Source organism: Sphaeramia orbicularis, chromosome 15, assembly GCF_902148855.1.
Source record: "Sphaeramia orbicularis chromosome 15, fSphaOr1.1, whole genome shotgun sequence".
NCBI classification, from domain to species: Eukaryota; Metazoa; Chordata; class Actinopteri; order Kurtiformes; family Apogonidae; genus Sphaeramia; species Sphaeramia orbicularis.
In genome coordinates, this window is record NC_043971.1 from 40,652,291 (window position 1) to 40,678,088 (window position 25,798).

The following is a 25,798-nucleotide window of genomic DNA, read 5'->3' on the forward strand; positions in this document are numbered from 1 at the left end:
ATCGCGTTCACACAAAGGATATTCAGCAGCGACGGTGGCGGGGGTCAGATAAAACCATTATATCCCCCAAACTCCATTTTGGGAATATAATTAGAAATAAAGGCCCATGTCTAATACAATCTTCTGTCATCTAAAGGCCTGGTACCCTGTTCAGCTGAGGGAAATAAAAGCTTGGGCCATTATTTGAGGAAATGTGTAGAATAGAATAGAATAGAATAGAATAGAATAGAATAGAATAGAATAGAATAGAATAGAATAGAATACACTGTAAAAAATGACTGTAGAATTAACACCAAAAAGTTGTAAAATTGCAACATAAAAAACTGTAAGTGATAATACAATGCAAAGTTATTTATTTGAAAAGATTTTTGTGTTAACGATTAAATTAAATATAGCTGTAGTTTTTACAGGAAAAGTATGTGAACAAAACCAGATTTGTATGTTGAAATTATGTATTTCTATCGTTTTTAGAAAATAAAACTGTAGTTTGAAATACATCTATCTATCTATCTATCTATCTATCTATCTATCTATCTATCTATCTATCTATCTATCTATCTATCTATCTATCTATCTATCTATCTATCTATCTATCTATCTATCTATCTATCTATCTATCTATCTATCTATCCATATACATATATTTGAAATACAATGTGGTGCCGTTTAAATTGCAAGACCATAATGTTGAAATGATGACCTATTTGCTGTTTTTTATATATCATACATCATTTCAACATTATGGTCTTGCAATTTAAACGGCACCACATTGTATTTCAAATATATGTATATGGATAGATAGATAGATAGATAGATAGATAGATAGATAGATAGATAGATAGATAGATAGATAGATAGATAGATAGATAGATAGATAGATAGATAGATAGATAGATAGATGTATATAGATATAGATATAGATATATTTAGATATAGATATATATAGATATATAAAAAAAACTTATAAAAAAGTAAACATTTAACAATTTAACATTTTAAACATGTAAATTAATGGGTTGGTAGAGTTGGTAGAGCAGCTCGTCCAATAACCAAAAGGTTGGTAGTTCGAATCCTGGCTCTGACTGTCCAAGTGTCCATGGAAGACACTGAACCCTAAATTGTTCCCAGTTGGACCTGGTGGGTTTGGAAAGTGCTTTGGACACCATGAAGGTGTAGAAAATGTGCTAAATAAGTGCAGTCCATTTACCAGTTAAATCTACATGTTTAAAATGTTAAATCTACATGTTTAAAATATTAAATTTACATGTTACTCTGTAAATATGTTTACAGTTGGATGTGTTTTTTTACAGTATTGTTCTGGTAACCACAGCTGCCAGTTTTTTTTCCGTAAAAACAACAGGATTTTTTTTTTACAGTGTGGGTAAACTCCCAGAATACCTCCGTAATCTTCTTTCTGTTAGCTGTGGTAGTTTCCATTTACATTCCTCCAAGTGGTTGTTTTTGACTGTTCCCCGACTTCTGACAGGCTTTGGAAAAACAGCCTTTTCTTACCATGCTTTTAAAAGTGTCATGGAGAATGCAGTGAAGGAGGAATGTCGCTGTTTTTCTTGATGCCACTATGGTTGAATAGTTGTTATTAGGGGTGTTAGAAAATATCGGTTCAGCAATGTATCGCGATTTTTCATTGCACAATACTGTATCGATATTAATAAGTACCGTATAGATATTTTTAGGTATTTATTCAAATGCAGATATGGCAGAAGTTCATTTTTGTTTTTCAGTTTTCTTTATTTTTTATATCTTATTTATTATTATTTAACACTTTTATTAAATAAATGGTTATTTGTAGTATCCTAAAAGCACTTTTTACTGTCTGAGAGAGGCAGATGTTAGTTCCTTTGTTTGGGATTGCACAAAAATAATGTTCTGATGTTAGTTCTGAACTAATAGAATATGAACATTTGAACAGGATCTTAAACTGTAATGTCTGTAAAACAGAATTTCAGTTTGAACACAGGAACATTTTGTGATAAAGCATTAGATCCTGTTGTGATCAAATAAAAATGTGTTTAGTATTTGGGCATATTTCTGGTGTAATGCAATTCTTCAAGGAAATAATCATTAAAAAAAAAGAAGAAACAAACAAAAATTGCCTTTTTAACAGTATCATGATATATTGTGATATATCGTATCATGATCCTAGTATCGTGATTTGTATCGTATCACCAGATTCTTGCCGATACAGAACCCTAGTTGTTATTGGGTTTTATTGTTCATTGTGTGTCATGTATGTGTTTTATGTTTTTTGGACTTCGTATGGCTGATACCTTAGCCAGGTCTCAATCGCAAAAGAGATTCCTAATCTCAATGGGACTTCCTGTCTTACGTATCACAACCACATGAATTCAACTTACAGAACTTTGCATTTTCATGCTGTTGGATTCATTTTCTCAAGGGCTGAGCTTCACATTTTCCCCCTAAACACAAGGAGTTTGTTCCTGTGCAGTTCTTCTGTATCAATCATCTGTAGTAGCATTTGTTTCCTGGAAAATCTTGCCCCACTGATTAATTTTTTTTTCCATTTCTTTCTTTTTCTTTGACAACAGGTGTCGAGAAGGCTACCAGGGAATCCGATGTGACCAGTTTCTACCGAAGACAGACTCCATCCTTTCTGACCCAAGTAAGAATTCACTAATAAATCATGTGACCATTACACTTGAACATAACTAAACCAAATAAGGAGAAGCCAAGGTGTCATGTTTCTCACAGGCATTAATTTTTCAGATCACTACTCTGCATTAATGAAGATAAAAAACACTTCCCCTTCCACTCATTTATGTAACTACACTTATCTTCAACACAGTTTAATACAAGTGCTGCAGGAATATCAGTGTGAGTTGACCATCACTCCGGTTCCTTCAACTGAAATGGGAATTTTCCTTTGACTTTTGGATTATTGCACAAAATAAGCTCCACGTCAAACACAAACCAAACTTAAAGTCACTGGTGTCAGTCACTTTTACATTTTCATATGACTTTGGTTGTTTTTTTTTTTTTTTTAGATAAATTTTGATAAATAAATGAAGTTTAATGGGATATGTGGGATAATACATAGGTGATTAAAATGCTGTTTTTGTAAAAGCTACTTGTATTAATTTATCATGAGCTATTTATATCATTTATGTGAATCTTGTGAACAGTGGGAGACGTTACCAAGGCGAGTGGACATGAATAAACCATGGCAGCAAATAACAGCTTTCTGATGGAATAGATTTACATTTCTTCATTAAGATGCACTACAATTATTTCAATAAATTACAATTGGTTATATCCCATATTTTTACTGTATTAATTATAGTTTATTTCTTCTATGTATTTACTTGCAGGATAAAAAAGAAAAGTGAGAAAAAACAAAGATCAAAATACAATAAATTGTGCAAACAAGATAAAAACAAACAGATTTGAATTAAATTAATATTTTATCATATTAAATCTTCCTAATACTATGTATTGTTTTCTTTCCATAGCTTTTTAAGTAACTGTAGTAAACTTTTACTATTTGTGTACAATAATTAAAAAACAGCATAAGAATGAAAAATCAAGACCCAGTCTGGGACCAGGGTTACATAAGTTTATTTTCTACTGTTTAGTTTAACCCTCCGGTATCCCGTCCAGCAAGGCCTTTACTAAGCACCAAGTGTGCCTTTTCGGCACACTTGCTGAATAATGTCAAAAAATTTTTCATACAGTTTGTTTTTAATTCTTTTACACTTTTTTTTCTATTTTATCAACTTGAGCCATAAATAAAAATATCAAATACTCAATAATTGTCACATGTTTTAACCCTTTAAATGCTGTGTTTGTAATGTAAACAAACCATTTTTTTGGATGCAAAAAACACAAATTTTTTTTTTTTTTTCAATATACTACATAAAAAGTGGATCACATATTATTTGATTTTTTTCATCCTGGCATATGTCAATGATTAACTCCAACACTGGTTAATTTGCATTATTATTTTTGGCGCTAGGTCAAACGTTCAAAAATACTAGCATCTGTCACCAAGTGTGCGTAAAATGCACACCTATAAATCAAACTATTAAATATTATATATTGATTTATTTTTCTGCTCTAATTTGATTTTATTTTTGTAAATCACGGTCAGCCCTAATCATACTTATCAAATGGAAGAAATAGTGCGTTTTAGGCACACTTATGAGACAGATGCTAGTCTTGTAATTTTCTTTTGTTTACAATGTGCAAATTTTCGTTGGTGGCCAGATCATTCGTTGGTGGCCAGATCATGCAAAAATGAACAACTTTTGAATTCTAACCTTATTTAAATTGTGAAAAATAATATGAAGTTTTTTAACACAAAGTGCAAAATGTGCGTAAAAGGCGCACCTAGATACCGGAGGGTTAAATAAACCCAATGAGGCTCAAGGTGAGTTTACATGTTCCGTGTCATGACATCTGGACTCCCCAGAAACCACTCTAATCTCATTTTGCCTCTTGTTAGAAAGCATTTTGAAAGCACATAAAAGCTTAAACCACAGGTGTCAAACATGCGGCCCGGGGGCCAAAACCGGCCCGCCAAAGGTTCCAATCCGGCCTGCGGGATGAATTTGCAAAATGCAAGTTAGAGCATCAAACTCAAAAATAATATCATAATAACTTATAAATAATGACAACACCTTTTTTTTTCTCTTTGATTAGTGCAAAAAACATTAAATTATGAAAATGTTTACATTAACAAACTATCATGTAACAATAAAATGTGAATAACCTGAACAAATATGAACAACTTGAAATGTTGAAAGAAAATTAAGTGCAATTTTAACAATATTCTGCCTGTTATTAAATGTTTTGTGCCTTTGTAGATCTGATCTGTAACGCATATGTATAAAAAATCATAAGTCAAGGCACAATATTGGTAAAATTGTCCTTATATTTCTTTACAAAGTTCATTTTTTTCAGGTTATTCACATCCTTTTAGTTTGGATAGTTTGTAAATGTAAATATTGGCATAATTGAATTTTTTTTTTTGCACTAAAACAATTTTGCACTAAAACAAGTTGTCATTATTTACTGGCTAACATGCTATTAGTTTACTGGTCCGGCCCACTTCAGATTAAATTGGGCTGAATGTGGCCCCCAGGAGAAAATGAGTTTGACACCCCTGGCTTAAACATTCACTGGTCATGTTTGTACTTAAATAATTGAAGTTATGCAGAAAAAGTGAAAATCTCTTAAGCCTGTGAAACCTTTCTGGACAAACCTTATCTCAGGCATCTGACCAAAAACCAACTCCAAGAACTCTGAGACAAAGGAACCGGAGGTGCAAAACACTAATTAATTCCTGGATTTTAAGACTCGCTTCTGCAGCACTCTGTATATAGTACAATTAGCCTGGTCGTAATTAAAGGAGCACTCAGCCAGAATGTTAAAATATTCACCGTGGGAAATAGGAATACGTCTTGATGCATATTTCAAGTGTTACTCGAGGAATGCTTTCAGTAATTGCAGCGTTTCTCTTTAGTCATATTGAACGTCAGTGCAGTTTAGCCATTAGCACACCCATGGTAAACTTGTGTGTGTAAGACGCTGGACGGCTGCTCGCGTATAAACTTACCCACAAGATAATCGCTGCCGCTCTAATCAAATACACCTGGCATCCCAGGTGAGCAGCAGCCCTTGATTAGAAAAGCAGCCGGGCTGGAGGTTAAAAAAATTGAAAAGCAATGCAGTTACATGCATTGATACACATGGTGAAACAAGATCAGTAGAAAGTAGAATAAGTTTTCCTCAGCAAAAACTACACACAGTTGGTTGGAAAAAGAGGCAAGAAAGCCAAATATGTTCTAGAAACTAACAAAACTTAGCATGCACACTCCTGTTTCTAACAATCAGTCAAGTTTGCATTAATGTCTCACAAAGAATCAATAGTCGCTTTTCCATTGACCCTCAAACTCCGCAAATATAACTTGCACATAAAAATTTACCAAATGGAAAAACGACAAATTTCGACAAAAGTCTCATTTCTTGGTTTAAAAGTTTTTGCGCTGGCAAGAGGTGGTTTTTCCGGGGTAGCGCAAATGGTATATCATGCAAAACTGCAATGGAAAGACCTTTTTTCACAATTAGGAGAATTAAAAAAAACGGATGTTGATGTATGTTACAACAAGTGAAGAAGAAGAAGAAGAAATATGTTTTGTATGTGTGGGCACACCAGGAAACCCAATCATTTTTTAATTTAGTACGAGATAGAAGGGTAATATATAATAATAATGACTATATCTGTAAATCAAGGTTATTATCGTTAACGAAAACTAACGAAATGATGAAAACTAGAATTGAAAAAAACATTTTGTTTAACTGAAATTTAAAAAAGAAAACTATAATTAATAGAAAAAATGATAACTAACTGAAAATATATTGTGTGCTTAAAAAACTAACTAAAACGTATAAAAATGATGGATAAAATTCCCTTTTTTTCGTCTTTGTCGATGTTGGATTGATACAAAATCGATTTATTTCGCTCAAGCAATTTTAGCAGGTGGCACCTACAACACTTCACGGTCCGACATTTCTCATCACTTTTTATTTAGAGTCGTCTTCTCATCCTAACGACATGGAAACTAAAATTGGGTGAAAACAGCAGAGTCCTGTACGGGAATTTATCCAAGTATGAGGGTGAGAAAGATAGAAGATATGAAAAAACTAAAACTTAACTAAAACTAAGCATTTAGAAAAAAACAAAAACTAATAAAAACTAGCAAACCTGCTCTAAAAACTCATTAAACGAACTGAATTAGAGAAAAAAAGTCAAAACTAAATAAAACTAAACTATAATGAAAAATCCAAAACTATTATAACCTTGCTGTAAATCAACACCATATTTACGTTCGTTGCCATGTTTATGGAATGTCTTCTCGTGTCATCTCGTGATAATAAATAAACAAATGATTGCATTTGTAATTTAATGGAAAAACAGGCATTACGCACTTCTGTCTTTTACACATTTAGTAAATATCGGTCAAATTTTGTGCATTTTGTTCATTATATTCTTCATTTGTGTTCATTTGATTTTTGTATTTTTTTTTCATTTTTGTGCATTTTGTTCATTATTTTCTTCATTTGTGTTCATGTAATTTTTATATTTTCTTCATTTTTGCGCATTTTGTTCATTATATTCTTCATTTGTGTTCATTTGATTTTTGTATTTTTTTCATTTTTGCGCATTTTGTTCATTATTTTTCTTCATTTGTGTTCATTTATTTTTTTATATTTTCTTCATTTTTGTGCATTTTGTTCATTATATTCTTCATTTGTGTTCATTCAATTTTTATATTTTCTTCATTTTTGTGCATTTTGTTCATTATATTCTTCATTTGTGTTCATTCAATTTTTATATTTTCTTCATTTTTGCGCGTTTTGTTCATTATATTCTTCATTTGTGTTCATTTGATTTTTGTATTTTTTTCATTTTTGCGCATTTTGTTCATTATTTTTCTTCATTTGTGTTCATTTATTTTTTTTATATTTTCTTCATTTTTGTGCATTTAGTTCATTATATTCTTCATTTGTGTTCATTCAATTTTTATATTTTCTTCATTTTTGTGCATTTTGTTCATTATATTTTTTATTTGTGTTCATTTAATTTTTGTATTTTCTTAATTTTTGTGCATTTTGTTTATTATTTTCTTCATTTGTATTCATTTAATTTTTGTATTTTTGTCATTTTTGTGCAAAAAAACTAAAACTTAACTAAAACGAAGCATTTAGAAAAAACAAAAACTAATAAAAACTAGCAAACCTGCTCTAAAAAATTAATTAAAACGAACTGAATTAGAGGAAAAAAAGTCCAAGCTGAATAAAACTAAACTATAATGAAAAATCCAAAACTATTATAACCTTGCTGTAAATCAACACCATATTTACGTTCGTCGCCATGTTTATGGAATGACTTTTCATGTCATCTCGTGATAATAAATAAACAAATGATTGCATTTGTGATTTAATGGAAAAACAGGCATTACGCACTTCTGTCTTTTACACATTTAGTAAATATCGGTAAAATTTTGTGCATTTTTGTGCATTTTGTTCATTATATTCTTCATTTGTGTTCATTTGATTTTTGTATTTTTTCATTTTTGTGCATTTTGTTCATTATTTTCTACATTTGTGTTCATGTAATTTTTATATTTTCTTCATTTTTGCGCATTTTGTTCATTATATTCTTCATTTGTGTTCATTTAAAGTTTATATTTTCTTCATTTTTGCGCGTTTTGTTCATTATATTCTTCATTTGTGTTCATTTGATTTTTGTATTTTTTTCATTTTTGCGCATTTTGTTCATTATTTTTCTTCATTTGTGTTCATTTATTTTTTTTATATTTTCTTCATTTTTGTGCATTTAGTTCATTATATTCTTCATTTGTGTTCATTCAATTTTTATATTTTCTTCATTTTTGTGCATTTTGTTCATTATATTTTTTATTTGTGTTCATTTAATTTTTGTATTTTCTTAATTTTTGTGCATTTTGTTTATTATTTTCTTCATTTGTATTCATTTAATTTTTGTATTTTTGTCATTTTTGTGCAAAAAAACTAAAACTTAACTAAAACGAAGCATTTAGAAAAAACAAAAACTAATAAAAACTAGCAAACCTGCTCTAAAAAATTAATTAAAACGAACTGAATTAGAGGGAAAAAAAAGTCCAAGCTGAATAAAACTAAACTATAATGAAAAATCCAAAACTATTATAACCTTGCTGTAAATCAACACCATATTTACGTTCGTCGCCATGTTTATGGAATGACTTTTCATGTCATCTCGTGATAATAAATAAACAAATGATTGCATTTGTGATTTAATGGAAAAACAGGCATTACGCACTTCTGTCTTTTACACATTTAGTAAATATCGGTAAAATTTTGTGCATTTTTGTGCATTTTGTTCATTATATTCTTCATTTGTGTTCATTCAATTTTTATATTTTCTTCATTTTTGTGCATTTTGTTCATTATATTTTTTATTTGTGTTCATTTAATTTTTGTATTTTCTTAATTTTTGTGCATTTTGTTTATTATTTTCTTCATTTGTATTCATTTAATTTTTGTATTTTTGTCATTTTTGTGCAAAAAAACTAAAACTTAACTAAAACTAAGCATTTAGAAAAAACAAAAACTAATAAAAACTAGCAAACCTGCTCTAAAAAATTAATTAAAACGAACTGAATTAGAGGAGAAAAAAAGTCCAAACTGAATAAAACTAAACTATAATGAAAAATCCAAAACTATTATAACCTTGCTGTAAGTCAACACCATATTTACGTTCGTTGCCATGTTTATGGAATGTCTTCTCGTGTCATCTCGTGATAATAAATAAACAAATGATTGCATTTGTGATTTAATGGAAAAACAGGCATTACGCACTTCTGTCTTTTTCACATTTAGTAAATATCGGTCAAATTTTGTGCATTTTTGTGCATTTTGTTCATTATATTCTTCATTTGTGTTCATTTGATTTTTGTATTTTTTCATTTTTGTGCATTTTGTTCATTATTTTCTACATTTGTGTTCATGTAATTTTTATATTTTCTTCATTTTTGCGCATTTTGTTCATTATATTCTTCATTTGTGTTCATTTGATTTTTGTATTTTTTTCATTTTTGCGCATTTTGTTCATTATTTTTCTTCATTTGTGTTCATTTATTTTTTTTTATATTTTCTTCATTTTTGTGCATTTTGTTCATTATATTCTTCATTTGTGTTCATTCAATTTTTATATTTTCTTCATTTTTGTGCATTTTGTTCATTATATTCTTCATTTGTGTTCATTTAAAGTTTATATTTTCTTCATTTTTGCGCGTTTTGTTCATTATATTCTTCATTTGTGTTCATTTGATTTTTGTATTTTTTTCATTTTTGCGCATTTTGTTCATTATTTTTCTTCATTTGTGTTCATTTATTTTTTTATATTTTCTTCATTTTTGTGCATTTTGTTCATTATATTCTTCATTTGTGTTCATTCAATTTTTATATTTTCTTCATTTTTGTGCATTTTGTTCATTATATTTTTTATTTGTGTTCATTTAATTTTTGTATTTTCTTAATTTTTGTGCATTTTGTTTATTATTTTCTTCATTTGTATTCATGTAATTTTTGTATTTTTGTCATTTTTGTGCAAAAAAACTAAAACTTAACTAAAACTAAGCATTTAGAAAAAACAAAAACTAATAAAAACTAGCAAACCTGCTCTAAAAAATTAATTAAAACGAACTGAATTAGAGGAAAAAAAAGTCCAAACTGAATAAAACTAAACTATAATGAAAAATCCAAAACTATTATAACCTTGCTGTAAATCAACACCATATTTACGTTTGTTGCCATGTTTATGGAATGTCTTCTCGTGTCATCTCGTGATAATAAATAAACAAATGATTGCATTTGTGATTTAATGGAAAAACAGGCATTACGCACTTCTGTCTTTTTTACATTTAGTAAATATCGGTCAAATTTTGTGCATTTTTGTGCATTTTGTTCATTATATTCTTCATTTGTGTTCATTTGATTTTTGTATTTTTTTCATTTTTGTGCATTTTGTTCATTATTTTCTACATTTGTGTTCATGTAATTTTTATATTTTCTTCATTTTTGCGCATTTTGTTCATTATATTCTTCATTTGTGTTCATTTAAAGTTTATATTTTCTTCATTTTTGCGCGTTTTGTTCATTATATTCTTCATTTGTGTTCATTTGATTTTTGTATTTTTTTCATTTTTGTGCATTTTGTTCATTTTTTTCCTTCATTTGTGCTCATTTAATGTTTGTATTTTCATCATTTTTGTGCGTTTTGTTCATTATTTTTTTATTTGTGTTCATTTAATTCTTGTATTTTCTTAATTTTTGTGCATTTTGTTCATTAATTTCTTCATCTATTCATTTAATATTTGTATTTTTGTCATTTTTGTGCAAAAAAAACTAAAACTTAACTAAAACTAAGCATTTAGAAAAAACAAAAACTAATAAAAAACTAGCAAACCTGCTCTAAAAACTAATTAAAACGAACTGAATTAGAGAAAAAAAGTCCAAACTGAATAAAACTAAACTATAATGAAAAATCCAAAACTATTATAACCTTGCTGTAAATGAACACCATATTTACGTTCGTCGCCATGTTTATGGAATGACTTCTCATGTCATCTCGCGATAATAAATAAATAAATGATCGCATTTGTGATTTGATGGAAAAACAGGCATTACGCACTTCTGTCTTTTTCACATTTAGTAAATATCGGTCAAATTTTGCCCATTTTTGTGCATTTTGTTCATTATTTTCTTCATTTGTGTTCATTTAATTTTTATATTTTCTTCATTTTTGCGCATTTTGTTCATTATAGTAATTTGTGTTCATTTAATTTTTGTATTTTCATCATTTTTGTGCATTTTGTTCATTTTTTCCTTCATTTGTGTTCATTTAATATTTGTATTTTCATCATTTTTGTGCGTTTTGTTCATTATTTTTTTATTTGTGTTCATTTAATTTTTGTATTTTCTTAATTTTTGTGCATTTTGTTCATTAATTTCTTCATCTATTCATTTAATATTTGTATTTTTGTCATTTTTGTGCAAAAAAAACTAAAACTTAACTAAAACTAAGCATTTAGAAAAAACAAAAACTAATAAAAACTAGCAAACCTGCTCTAAAAACTAATTAAAACGAACTGAATTAGAGAAAAAAAGTCCAAACTAAATAAAACTTAACTATAATGAAAAATCCAAAACTATTATAACCTTGCTGTAAATGAACACCATATTTACGTTCGTTGCCATGTTTATGGAATGACTTCTCATGTCATCTCGTGATAATAAATAAACAAATGATCGCATTTGTGATTTAATGGAAAAACAGGCATTACGCACTTCTGTATTTTTCACATTTAGTAAATATCTGTAAAATTTTGCAAATTTTTGTGCATTTTGTTCATTATATTCTTCATTTGTGTTCATTTAATTTTTATATTTTCTTCATTTTTGTGCGTTTTGTTTATTATTTTCTTCATTTGTGTTCATTTAATTTTTGTACTTTTGTCATTTTTGTGCAAAAAAACTAAAACTTAACTAAAACTAAGCATTTAGAAAAAACAAAAACTAATAAAAAACTAGCAAACCTGCTCTAAAAACTAATTAAAACGAACTGAATTAGAGAAAAAAAGTCCAAACTGAATAAAACTAAACTATAATGAAAAATCCAAAACTATTATAACCTTGCTGTAAATCAACACCATATTTACGTTTGTTGCCATGTTTATGGAATGACTTCTCATGTCATCTCGCGATAATAAATAAACAAATGATTGCATTTGTGATTTGATGGAAAAACAGGCATTACGCACTTCTGTCTTTTTCACATTTAGTAAATATCGGTAAAATTTTGCGCATTTTTGTGCATTTTGTTCATTATATTCTTCATTTGTGTTCATTAGATTTTTGTATTTTTTTCATTTTTGTGCATTTTGTTCATTATTTTCTTCATTTGTGTTCATTTAATTTTTATATTTTCTTCATTTTTGCGCATTTTGTTCATTATATTCATTTGTGTTCCTTTAATTTTTGTATTTTCATCATTTTTGTGCATTTTGTTCATTTTTTCCTTCATTTGTGTTCATTTAATATTTGTATTTTCATCATTTTTGTGCGTTTTGTTCATTATTTTTTTATTTGTGTTCATTTAATTTTTGTATTTTCTTAATTTTTGTGCATTTTGTTCATTAATTTCTTCATCTATTCATTTAATATTTGTATTTTTGTCATTTTTGTGCAAAAAAAACTAAAACTTAACTAAAACTAAGCATTTAGAAAAAACAAAAACTAATAAAAACTAGCAAACCTGCTCTAAAAACTAATTAAAACGAACTGAATTAGAGAAAAAAAGTCCAAACTGAATAAAACTAAACTATAATGAAAAATCCAAAACTATTATAACCTTGCTGTAAATGAACACCATATTTACGTTCGTTGCCATGTTTATGGAATGACTTCTCATGTCATCTCGCGATAATAAATAAACAAATGATCGCATTTGTGATTTAATGCAAAAACCAACATTACGCACTTCTGTTTTTTTGACATTTAGTAAATATCAGTAAAATTTTGCGCAGATGTCCAATGGAAAAGCGACTAATGTGTTTTCATGAACCTCTATTACAGTCGTCCGTCTTTAAACAAAACCCCTTCTCTCCTCACGTTGCCTTTTTTCATTTTCTCTATTCACTGCTTCCCCAAACACCCTAGCTCCTTCTCAGACTAATATCGCTTCTTCCTTTTCCTTTATCTCCCAAAGACATAGTCCTCTCAATGTCACACAGCTGAGGCAGGAACACAAATTGCACTAACTTCTATCCTAACCGCTCACTATATCCACCATATTAATTTCCCTGTTCCTCTTGGCCCATTCTAAAAAAAAAATAAAATAAAAATATGGAACCTTGTCATTGGGACACTAACACTGTGGCGGTACAATAGCTTATCTGTGACTTTCTACTTACAAGCTGTATTCTGTAATAGCACCAATTTCCATTAAAGGACAGTTTTACTTTGAATTTGTCCAATGTCAAAAACCCCTGACTGTGGTAATACTATAAAATACAAAATACTCATTATGAATATGGAATTTTCTCCTTCATTGCAAAAGGAGAATGTGCCATAAATGAGACTTGCAGATTAAGTATGGCAAAGGCAAAAACACTGTTATCACTAGCGCTTTGTTAATATTCTTTACTTTCCAGATCATTAATTAAGTCTCTGTAATGAGGTTTTTAATTCCAAGCAAGTATTAGGGTAATTGTCCTTGTTCGAGCGACATTGGTGTTCAGTGAAGTGACACCCATCTCTTTGTTTGTACACTAACCTACTGACCTGAACGTATTGCTAGCTAAGAGCTGTTACCATCCTCATCGCTTAAACAATTTGTCAAATGTCAGATTGAAACAGCCGTTGATTGTGGATCTGAGGAGAATATAAAGGAAAAGCTCATTTAGAAAGAGTTTAGTCGAGGAATTTAGACACACAGGAAGACAAATTTAGAATTAAGAAAAGCACTCGGAGAGCACAGACCTCCACCAAGACAGATATGCCCCCCCCCCTTTTGTTCATTATTTTCTTCATTTTGTTTTTTATATTTTCTTCATTTTTGTGCATTTTGTTCATTGTTTTCTTCATTTTGTTTTATATTCATTTTTGTTCGCTTTGTTCAATATTTTCTTCATTTTTGGTCATTTTGGTTTTATATTTTCTTCATTTTTTGTCATTATTTTCTTAATTTTTCTTCATTGTGTTTTTATATTCATTTTTCTTAATTTTGTTCAGTATTTAAATTTTCTTCATTTTTGTGCATTTTGTTCATTATAGTCATTTGTGTTCATTTAATTTTTTAAATTTTCTTCATTTTTGTGTATTTTGTTCATTATTTTCTTCATTTGTGTTCATTTCACTTTTGTATTTTCTTCATTTTTGTGCATTTTTTTTCATTATTTTCTTCATTTGTGTTCATTTAATTCCTGTATTTTCTTCATTTTTGTGCATTTTGTTCATTATTTTCTTTATTTGTATTCATTTAATTTTTGTATTTTCTTCATCTTTGTGCATATTGTTCATTATATTCTTCATTTGTGTTTCATTTACTTTTTATAATTTCTTCATTTTTGTGCATTTTGTTCATTATTTCCTTCATTTATGTTCATTTAATTTCTGTATTTTCTTCATTTTTGTGCATTTTGTTCATTTTTTCCTTCATTTGTATTTATTTAATTTTTGTATTTTCTTCATTTTTGTGCAGTTTGTTCATTTTTTCCTTCATTTGTGTTCATTCTGATGCTGTGAGTCCACTCCTCCTTCCGATTGGTCCAAAGCCCCCCGATCACCACCAAAATTTAATCATTTCTTCCTTGTGCTAGTATCAACATTTCCCAAAAATTTCCTGAAAATCTGTCCATAACTTTTTGAGTTATCTTGCTAACAAACAAACAAACAAACATGCACATAAAGCAAAGCCTCCTCCTGCTGGGACCCCACCTGGGGAAGCAGGATTATGGGGGTCAGTGAGGTAACAGGGTCATGATGATGGCTCACTATTCACCAGGAGACATCGTCATGGTAACTGATACTGTAAAACAGCTGATCAAAATGTAGAGGAAGAAAAAAAAAAAAAAAACACAAACTAGAGACCAATCAGTTTGCTGACGGCGACAGCATTCTTCGAAAATCCTGGGGAATTCGGCGCCTGGGTAGTGAGAAGCAGAGAAGAAAAATGTGAGTTTTCAGAGACAGCTTTAACCGCTTTGGTTTCCTCTGACAAGCATCTATATGAGAGACATAGCAGAATCTCAGGGGAGGGTATTGTTTCTCTTTGTTGTACTGACCTTTGTATAGAGATTTAATCTTAAAGAAAACTATACAGATTAAAGCGCTAAAGCCTTCCACTTGAAAGAGTGAGTCTCAAATTGTTTAAAATCAGAACACATCTAAGCAACACATCGATTTAATAGAACACGCAGTAGCAATTAGACTCTGATCCACTTGTGTCTTAATGATGTGATATTGATAAGAATATTAACGCACACGTTCACAGAGCTTTCCTCCTTGGCTGTAATGCTCTCACTTCTGATTATCCATTATATAGACAAAAGTATTGGGACACATTGAATTCAACCGTTTCATTGCTAAAGGGGGCTGGGAAACAAAACAATGAAAATTATCACAATGTATTTTTACACATTACAATTATATTGAAATATGTTTCATTACACCACATGTTTTTACTTCGTCTGTAGGATGAATTTTATTAAGGCAACATGCTTCAGAGGTTGTTTTTACTTAACATTACTCAACATTGAATTTACAATTAAAATAAAAAAACAAAACAAGTTATCTATCTATCTATCTATCTATCTATCTATCTATCTATCTATCTATCTATCTATCTATCTATGTAATATTAACCCTTTCATGCATAAATTGTGAGAACCTTAGTCAAGATTTTTTTCTTCAGTGGTTTTATTCCTCCTTAGGCATGAAAAAAACAACGCGATCAAGTTTTTTTTTTCTTTGGAGTTACAAAAATATCCATGCATTTAACCCTTTCATGCATAGTGGTCACTATAGTGGACAGATATTCTCCAGCTGTTCTCTTGTATATTCATGGGTTTAGTTGTTTTAATTTCATGCCCTCCTGAGACCCAGGGATGCATTTTTGTCCTCTGTAGGGGACTAAAGTTTGACAGTTTTAATAATAATAAAAAACAAAATGCTGCTCATTGCAAAGGACATTCCATTAAAAAATAAATAAATGAATATAATTTTAAAAATGTATCTGAAAAAACTGTTGCATTATGCAGTTTCCAATTAAGATGACTGTTTAATGTAAAAAAAAAAGCTAAAGATTCTCATTTTACTGGATCTCAAGAGGATATCAACCAACACAGTGGACGCTCTTGCATCATCTACACTGACATTCAGACCATTAATGTAACTTTGCTGTTCTTGATAAACCTGATATGCACTAACATTTTTGAATGTAAATCAACTGCTAATTTTCTCAAACAAAAAGTTTTTTTTTTTTTTTTGCCTATTATCTCCATAACTCGTATTAGAATATGACAAAAAGTGAGAAAACATCAGATTAGCTGCATTAAAAATGTTTTTATTTCATAGTTTTCACACAGTATATCACTTTATGATGATGGGTTTTAAATATATGTGTCTTTGCTTCAAAAATTTAACACTTGCCGTCCAGCTGAGTGGACATTTTTGTAACTCCATTAAAAATAGATTCATAAAAAAATTCAATCGCACTGTTTTTTTCATGCCTAAAGAGAAATAAAAACACTCAGGAAAAAAATCTTGATTAAGGTTCTCATAATTCATGCATGAAAGGGTTAATTTTTGAAGTAAAGAAACGTGTTTAAAACCCAATATCAGAAAATAATATGAAAACAATGAAATAAAAACATTTTTAATGCTGCTAATCTGATGTCTTCTCACATTTTAACATATTCTAATGCTAGTAATTACTCACTTCACGGATATAATATGCAAAAAAACCCTTCTTGTCTAACAAATAACAATTGATTTACACTTAAATATGTTAGTGCAGATCAGGTTTATCAAGAACAGCAAAGTTACAGTAATGGTATGAATGTCAGTGTATGGGATGGTGCGTAAGTGTCCACTGTGTTGGCTGATATGGAACTAAAACATCAAAACCCATGAATATACAAGAGAACAGCTGGAGAATAACTGTCCACTGGAGTGACCACTGTGCATGAAAGGGTTAATTTGACATTTATCATAATAATTAACCCTTTCATGCATAGTGGTCACTCCAGTGGACAGTTATTCTACATCTCTTCTCTTGTTTATTCATGGGTTTTGTGGTTTTAGTTCCATATCAGCCAACACGGTGGACACTTATGTATCATCTCATAAACTGACATTCATACAATTACAGTAACTTTGCTGTTCTTGATAAGGCAAATTTATTCATATAGTTCAATTCATACACATGCTTTACAAAAATTTAAAAGAGACAGGTTAAAAACACACAATTACAATTAAAACATAATCAATAAACATAAATAATAATCAATTAAAATGAAATAAAAGAGAAGAGTGCAGATAGAACACTTACAGTTGTGATATAAATCTGATCTGCAGTAACATGTTGAGTGTATATCAATTGCTAGTTGTTATTAGACTTTAATTAAACGTTTTCTTAAACAAAAAGGTTTTTTTTTTGGCATATCTTGATGAAGTGAGTGATAACTAGTATTAGAGTATGATCAAATGTGAGCAAACATTAGATTAACGGCATTAAAAACAGTTTTTATTTCATAGTTTTCACACAGTTTATCACTTTCTCTTACTGCATTTTAAATACATGTTTCTTTGCGTCAAAAATTAAAGGTATGGTGTCCAGCTAAGCGGACATTTTTGTAACTACATAAAAAAATAGGTTCATCAAAAAAATTTCAATCATATCGTAATTTTATTTTTTTTTCATGCCTAAAGAGGAATAAAAACACTCAGGAAAAAAATCTTGACTAAGGTTTTCATAATTCATGCATGAAAGGGTTAATAACAACTTACACTAAAACATTTATCATGATGATACGTCAAATCATCAGGAATGGAATATCCTACAACCTGTAGGTTAATGGTGCATATTTTGGTATCAGTCCAATACCAAGTAAATATAGGTCCAGTATCGCTGATATCAATAATTAAGTTTGAAATAATTAAGGTGGATGCATCATCGAATTGCTAAATCTCAATTAATTGTCATGACCTTTAAGTGTTTTGTGATGTTTCCTTTTTAATTATGAAATAGTTAAAACCCGGGACAGAATTAGAGCGAAGTTTACAATTAAATAGAAAATACTTTATTATCAATATAAGTTTTTTTTTCAGAAACAATACAACAGTAACAAAACAGTTTTTCCCCATGCAATATCATGGCTGGAATTTTTTTTCTTAAATTAACAAAGTGCACAAAATGATCACCAGAAAACAAATTAAAACAAATTAATTTTTTCACGTAGTTCAAAACTGCAATACAAAAATTAAATAAAATTATCTGTACTTCATAGTCTTTTTACAAATTATTCAGCTTGCTTTTGTCTCATTTTCGACCTGAAAATATAACCACCTGGCGCACATGGCTCTGTGTCTCAGTCTGTGCATGCGTTGTGCATGTGCTGGTGGGCGGGCACACCTGAGCTGGCGACTTGCTTGTTTGCTTTCATGATGGCACAACATCGAAACACAAGAGGGGGTAGAGTGGCAGGCAAAGTGTGCCTGCTAAGACAGAAGCGACGAGTCTGGCAACCTGGCCGTTGCCTCTTTGATGAAACCTCAGCAACAATGGGTACGGTTACATGATGTTTTATAAATCCTGATTCTGTTGGGTTTCTGTAAATTGACTTAGAGTCTGGTTTTGACCAACTCTATATATAAAATGTCAAGAGATAACTTTTTTTGTGATCTGGCGCTATATAAATAAAATTTGATTGATTGAGTGATTTAATTGGTTTTCCCCTGTAAGTCGCTTTGGAAAAAAGCGTCTGCCAAATGCGTAAACATAAACAAATGCGTAAACATAAACATAAATCCGATTTATTTTTCCAGAAGAAATTAATTCGGAACTAAAGTATTTTCTCTTCTGTTTACATGGAAATGTTAAACCCGAATAAAGGTTTACATGAGATATTAATGAGGTAGATAAGTGAGCTAAAGGGTTTGCGCTGCAGTGCTCACGTTGCCTTGTTCTCACAGCCCTTCTGTTAGCTTAGCTTAGCATAGTCACTGCATTTCCATGGTCACACATAACCAGTTTTTTAAAGGTGATTTGTTGTCTTTTGTAAGCGATTTTGTGAAATCCGATTCTCCCTAATTATTTATTTAGATCTGCGACTTACTGCACTCATACAATCTTGGGACTGTTGTGTTGACGGAAGTTGGAAAATCTTTTTGTTGGAAGGGATGCATGCACTAAATTAGCTTTCTTTACCGTTTTAGCTTTGCATTAGTTTTTATTTCCCAAGATTTTATTAGTGCAGTAAGTCACATGGCCATGATTTGAGCCTCAATTTGTGATCATATTGACCCCACCGGACTAAAGTAATGATTAGGGAGAACTGAATTTCACAAAATCACTCATAAAATACTACAAATCACCTATAAAAGCCTGGCTACGTCTGACCATAGGAATGAAGTGATTATACTAAACTAGGCTAAGCTAAGCTAACGGAAGGGCTGCGAGAACAAGGTAATCAGTGCACTGCAGTGTAAACTGATTTGCCCACTTATTGAACTCATTAGTGCATGAAAAATGAATTAATGAAAAAAAACAGGTGATGAACTCTTCCTTCAGGGTTTTAGAGGCTGGTAGATCCCATCAGAATAGCCCACTGGAATGGTTTGGTAAGATTAGACTGCATTGCATATTCTTCCGCCAGCGCAGAATGTGTGCGTCATCACGACAGGACAAGACAACGAGCATGTGCAGAATGGAAGGAATAAAGTCCAAACTGAATAAAGGGTTTACATGTCCCAGGAATAATTTAGTTCGGAATTAAAAGGGGATTAAACCAGTGACTTTATTCAGATTTAAATTTATTCCGAACTATTCTTTTTCAACTGGAATAAGGTGTTTACATGGTCATCTGAAATAGGATCTAACGTTTATTCAGATTAAACCAGGAATAAAAGTTGTCATGTAAATGCACGGAGTGTGTAAAAGAAAAACTGAAACTAAATTATCAATCTCACCACGCTAGTATTGATCTGATACCGATACCCACTTGGTATCTATGCTATCGATATTTGGATTGATCCGCCCACCACTACTGCAGGTGTGATGTGTCTCAAATTTTTGTCTATACAATGCAGCCTATGTTTAAATTCCAATTTGTTCAACATTACAGTTCATATAATAGCTGCATATTCTATGTCTTATGAGTATATGCAGCTCTAAATTTGTACATGTTTGTGTCTGACCAGGTATAAAAAAAAACATCATATATCAGTTAATTCTCCCCGAGTGCTCTCAACGGCAGTTCAGTGCTCCTATATGCTAACACTAATGCTAATGGTTAATGCTAATGCTAGGTAGTTTGTGTAGTAGGATGGGTAAAATGCACAAACTAAATTTCCCCATGGGGATAATCAAGCAAGTTAACCTAACTTAATCTAGTGCCCCTTTTACACCAACATACTCAGCTACACTGAAAAACCCAAGTTGATTTACTCAGTTCATAACCACTGTTGTGATGGCACATATGTGCGATCACATTTTGGTGAAGTCAGATAATGAAAAGACATAACGGACATGGTTGACAGGCTTCTGGTGTGGGTCAAAGATCCGGTAAAATAAAGCTATGTTCGGCTACGTTCAGACTGCAGTCAAATGTGGCCCAAATCTGATTTTCTGCCTCTATTTGACCTGTATCTGACCTGTTAAAGACAGTGTGAACAGCACAAATCCGATTTTTTCAAATCCAACCCAGGCCACTTTCATATGTGGTACTAAATCCGATACATACACTGTAAAAAAAAATCTGTAATTTAATAGAATTTTTACCATTTATTTTACATATTTTTCCTGTATTTTTAAGATACAGGAAATTATCAATGAAATTACAAAATCAGACTGTGATTTTACATGTCAAATGTAAAATAACATGAAAAAACTGTAACTGTGAATAACCAGAAAATTTCCATTTTTTACAAGAAATTGTTTTGTTTTTCACAGAAAAATATAGTTAAAATACATTTGCAAATGTATCGTAATTTCACAAAGATGTATTTTCTATTTATGAGTTTAAACTGTTAATTTAAAGTTTAATAGTGTAAAAAAAAAAAAAAAAAAAAAAAAAAAAAAAAAAAAACATAAAATTACTGACAATTAACCATAAAAGAAGTATTTGTTCTGTAAGTTTAACAAGACTTGTTTGTTAATTGACAAATTTCTTGTGTAATTACAGGAGGTTTCACAACAAAAATGTTGAATAAATGTATTTTTGTGAATATATAACATGTATAAGCACTGATAAACTGTCAAAATACAGTTTTTATCAGTGGATTGTACAACTTAGTCTCTTTGAAAATTATTATTTATGTATATATTTAAAGGTAATTTCATTGTTTTAATACATGCAGATATTCTTTATTAAACATTAAAAAGTCAAAAAAAATATGCAAAATCTCGTGTAAAGTTAGAGTTATGAGATGGTTATTTTCCATTATTTAACAGTATTTTTTCAGCACCCCAGCTGCTGGAATATTACTTTTTTTTTTTTTTACAGTGTATCGGATATTTTGCAATGTGATGTCAGTCTGAACGGCTAGGTCGCATTTATCAGACCTTTCCATCATTGAAATGCCAGTACAGCTTGACTGCAACACGCTTGCGAACAGATATAGGTCACCGGAGATGAGTGTCTTGTTTTGAGAGTGTTAGGGAGAGGCGGTCACAGATATATTTAAATGTTCTTCTTGTCATTCGAAAATTATGAATGAAGTCTGTATGAGTGAAGCCGCTAACATCACTATCCCTCCACTCCTGACTCCGACTCCGCATCCAAATACTCCGTTGTACAGACGTAGCAGCCATTGCACCACAAAAGGCCACAGCAAAAAACATGGCTCTCCTCTTTTTTAATCTACTTTAAATTTTTTGACTGTAATGGTGCTGACTTCGGTTGTAGAGGAACTTTATCAGTGCCACACACGTGCCGATACGAGATGCCTCCATATTTACTTCCGTAAACACAGAGCGTGTCTGCGTGGTCATGTATTACGTCAGGACCTCTTTTGCGCATGCAGGTCACTTCAGGGTCGCATTCAGTTCATACTGAGAACTGACAGAAGTCACATTTAATTTGTAATATGAACGAGCACACAAAAAAATCAGATTTGACCAAAAAATCTGAATTGTGCATTAAGACCTGCTGTCTAAACGTAGGCTTAAATTAAAATGCATCAAATCACCAAGTTTTTACAGCAAATCCTTGTCCTGATCTCTCATTTTAACGTCTGGCTCTAATCCCTAAAACTTTATTAGTGAGCACAGAATCTGATCTCAGAAATTGATTTTAAGATTAATGAATAGTTTATATTCTTGGTTTCAAGTAATATTTTACATTACTGCATGCAAAACAGTTACAAGGATCACTTGGGTAGGTGAAGACCACTTCTATTTAGCTCTGATATGAAGAAAATCTGGGGCTGAAGTGTAATATTTACAGTTACTGGACACTTTACGTGACTTAAAAAGGCAAAACAACTGTTTTTTCAGGCTGGAACGCAGGTGGGCTTTCCTCTTTCTAAAATGGACTTGCACATTCTTTTTGTTTCTGGAGGCTTTTTGTTCATATTTGCAGGAAAACCAATACCTGGCTTTCTTTCTGTGTTTTATAAATATAAGTTCAAGTCTCTGAAGTGTTTGTGGCACCTTCGAGGCTTTAGAAAACTCCATATAACTCCGGGGGTGAAGAGAATTGAGTTTCAACATCAAGGAACAAAGTTGTTCTCTAACAAACCAAGAACTAAACCTTAACCATAACCCTTAAATTGGTTTTCTTGCCTTAGTCAGTTAGTGTCTATTATCAACATGAAGCTTTCAGGTGAAAATTTCCATATAAATTGTCTGAGAGTTACCAATCCATTACTGAGAAATGAGAAACTAAGGAAGGGAAAGTCCTCAAACTTTTTGGCATCCTGGCTGAACCTCACACACACACATCTACTACACCTTTTTAGTCATTTATTTATTTATTTTTTTATCTGGTTTCACTTGCACTGCTTTCCTCATTCATTTCTGATCTCATCCAGCTATTCTTTGCTACTTTCTCTTACTCTCTGCCAAATCTCTATCCTCAGTTCATTTTCTAATAGTAAGAATTGATCGACCTACTTTCGGGTCATTCTTCTCACTGACTTCGATCCTTTTCTCAACTACCCTCTTTATTTCTGACAAGTCCCTGTTCTCTGTTATCTAGTACAAAACACAATGTCATATAGCTTATGGATTTCCTTTTTCAGTAAAACCACCTTTTTCTTTCTCTTTTTTTGCCTATTTCATTCTACTTCTCCGTGCTTCAAAAAGTTGGTAAGTGCAAAGTTGGAAAAGAAGAGGGGCGGATTGTGGCAGCCCTCTTCTTTCCTCTCCTCTCAGATAATCTTGTCACAGCATCACTCTCCTTGACTCCTTTGCTCGCAGCTCATCAAATCCTAATTTCCCGGGTTACCCTTTTGTCTTGTGCCGGAGTTTGCCTCTGTGTTGACATCCCCGTTCCCTCTTCCAAATTTCCCTCCAGACTGACCCGTCTTGCCCCCATCTGTCTTTCGCTAACCTCCTTCGTGCCATCTTTTCCTCAACGCGCATCTTGTCCAAACGTCAGACCTCATCCCTTTTCCCCAGCCTATAGTTCTCTGTCCAACTCATCTCCTAACACTAAGTGGCACGGGCCTCGGATGGACAGAGGCTTCAACCGTGCCAGCTAAAAGAGGTTCACCAGCAGGGCAGACAAACGCTGCCAAGGACCTCTGGCATTCTGCGGTCTCCACGGAAACCAAGGAAGGGAGTAAGCAAGGAGGAGGGAGACTGGATGAAAGAGGTCACATCTTGTGAGCCGGGGCTATCACACTGTCCCAGGGTCTCAAAGGACAAAAGGAGAGTCATGACTCCACTGGCTGCACAGACACAATGAGAGTGAGATACCAGCCAGGCAGAGAGGAAATATGACACAGTGAATGCAAATACACGCCACATGGAGAGGTCTGCATATCTTCCTGTTTTTAAAACAGCGTATGACTTTCATCACAATTTTTTTTTTTTTTCAAATTTGTAAAACCCGAGAGATTGCCTAATTATCACTAATCCATTAGTCCATGTTTACGCACCTGAATCACTTTCCTCATGGTGAACAACTTCAAAGATAACTCCATCATAAACACTATCCGCTTGTTTACATAACAAACCGAAATGTCACTCGGGCCTTTTCGGAAATGTTGTCACAAATGCTGCATTTCCACTGCGTGGTACCGGCTCGACTCAACTCGACTCAGCCTTTTTGCATTTCCATTACGAAAAAGGACCTGGAATCTGGTACCTGGTACTAGTTTTTTGGTATCACCTCCGCTGAGGTTCCAAGTGATACTAAACCGTGACATATAACACTGCCGACCACTGATTGGTCTGACAGTTTTCTCTGTGACCCGCCGTTTTACAAAAAACAGATGCAGAAGTGGACAGTAAATATAGCGGTTAGGGATGGGAATCGTTAAGACTAACAATTCCGATTCCATTATCGATATTGCTTATCGATCCGATTCCTTAGCGATTCTCTTATCGATTCTCATTGGGTGAGGGAATAAAAGAGTACAAACAGGTGTGTTTGCATTAACTATCTTTTAAATTTCCATCTCTGCACAGAAAATATAACAAACACAGTATGTACAAATAATAATAATAACAGATGACGCCAGCCCGGTTCAGAAGGGGGGGGGGCGCACAGTGAAAGTGAAACTAAAGTCGCTTTACTAATTCCTCTATTGCTACATTTCTACTACATGGAACCAGTTTCACTCAGCTCAGCTTTTCTCCCGTTGTTGTGCACCTCATTTCCTCTCCTTTCTTACCTTCGGAAACTTGTATTTGAGGAGTTACGACGTTTGTTGCCCACACTGGAACCGGAACCGGCCCGGCGTTCATTCTGCCGCTACATTCACAAGCACCGCTAAGTAGCTTATCAAATACGTGACATTCCTGTAAATGATTCACATGCTGTGGACAAATGTTTGAGGATACTGGAGGGATTCCACCCTTTTGAAGACATGGAAGCTTTGCAAGTGTTCCAAGTAAGTGGACCTGGTGTCATCTTTTTAGACCGTTTCTGCCTCAGCGCCATGTTGGCTACATTCTGACCAAAACAATGCAGCATACGTGTGACGTCATCGCGCATGCACAACGATTCCAAGGAATTGAGCTACTGGGAACTGGTTCTCAAAAAAGAACGGTTGTCAATTCCCATCCCTAATAGTGGTTCATTAACCCACGTGATAACAGCCGAGAACTACACCATGGTTGGTTGAGGAGATTCAGTCTTTGGTGGCCAACATAAAAATTCAGACGACACAACATGCAACGAGCAAGTTTTCAGCAACTCTCTGAGCAGATGACACGGAAATAACGCTCCACATCACTATCACGTCCAGGCACTGTAGTAAAGTCTGTAGTATCCTGTAATGGAAATGGTCTCCAGGAATACCGAGT

At 32.0% G+C, this 25,798-nt stretch overlaps 1 protein-coding gene across 2 annotated transcripts in view; it reads left to right on the forward strand.

Annotated features, from left to right (window-relative positions):
- nrg3a (neuregulin 3a) overlaps positions 1 to 25,798 on the forward strand; it is a 1,091,065-nt gene that overhangs the window by 876,753 nt on the left and 188,514 nt on the right. The window contains exons 3-4 of one of the 2 annotated variants that reach the window (XM_030156113.1): positions 2,568 to 2,641; positions 5,787 to 5,789. In XM_030156113.1, coding sequence (XP_030011973.1) covers positions 2,568 to 2,641; positions 5,787 to 5,789 — 77 coding nt within the window. The remainder of the gene's footprint in view (positions 1 to 2,567; positions 2,642 to 5,786; positions 5,790 to 25,798) is intronic. The other variant, XM_030156114.1, reaches the window with a different exon arrangement.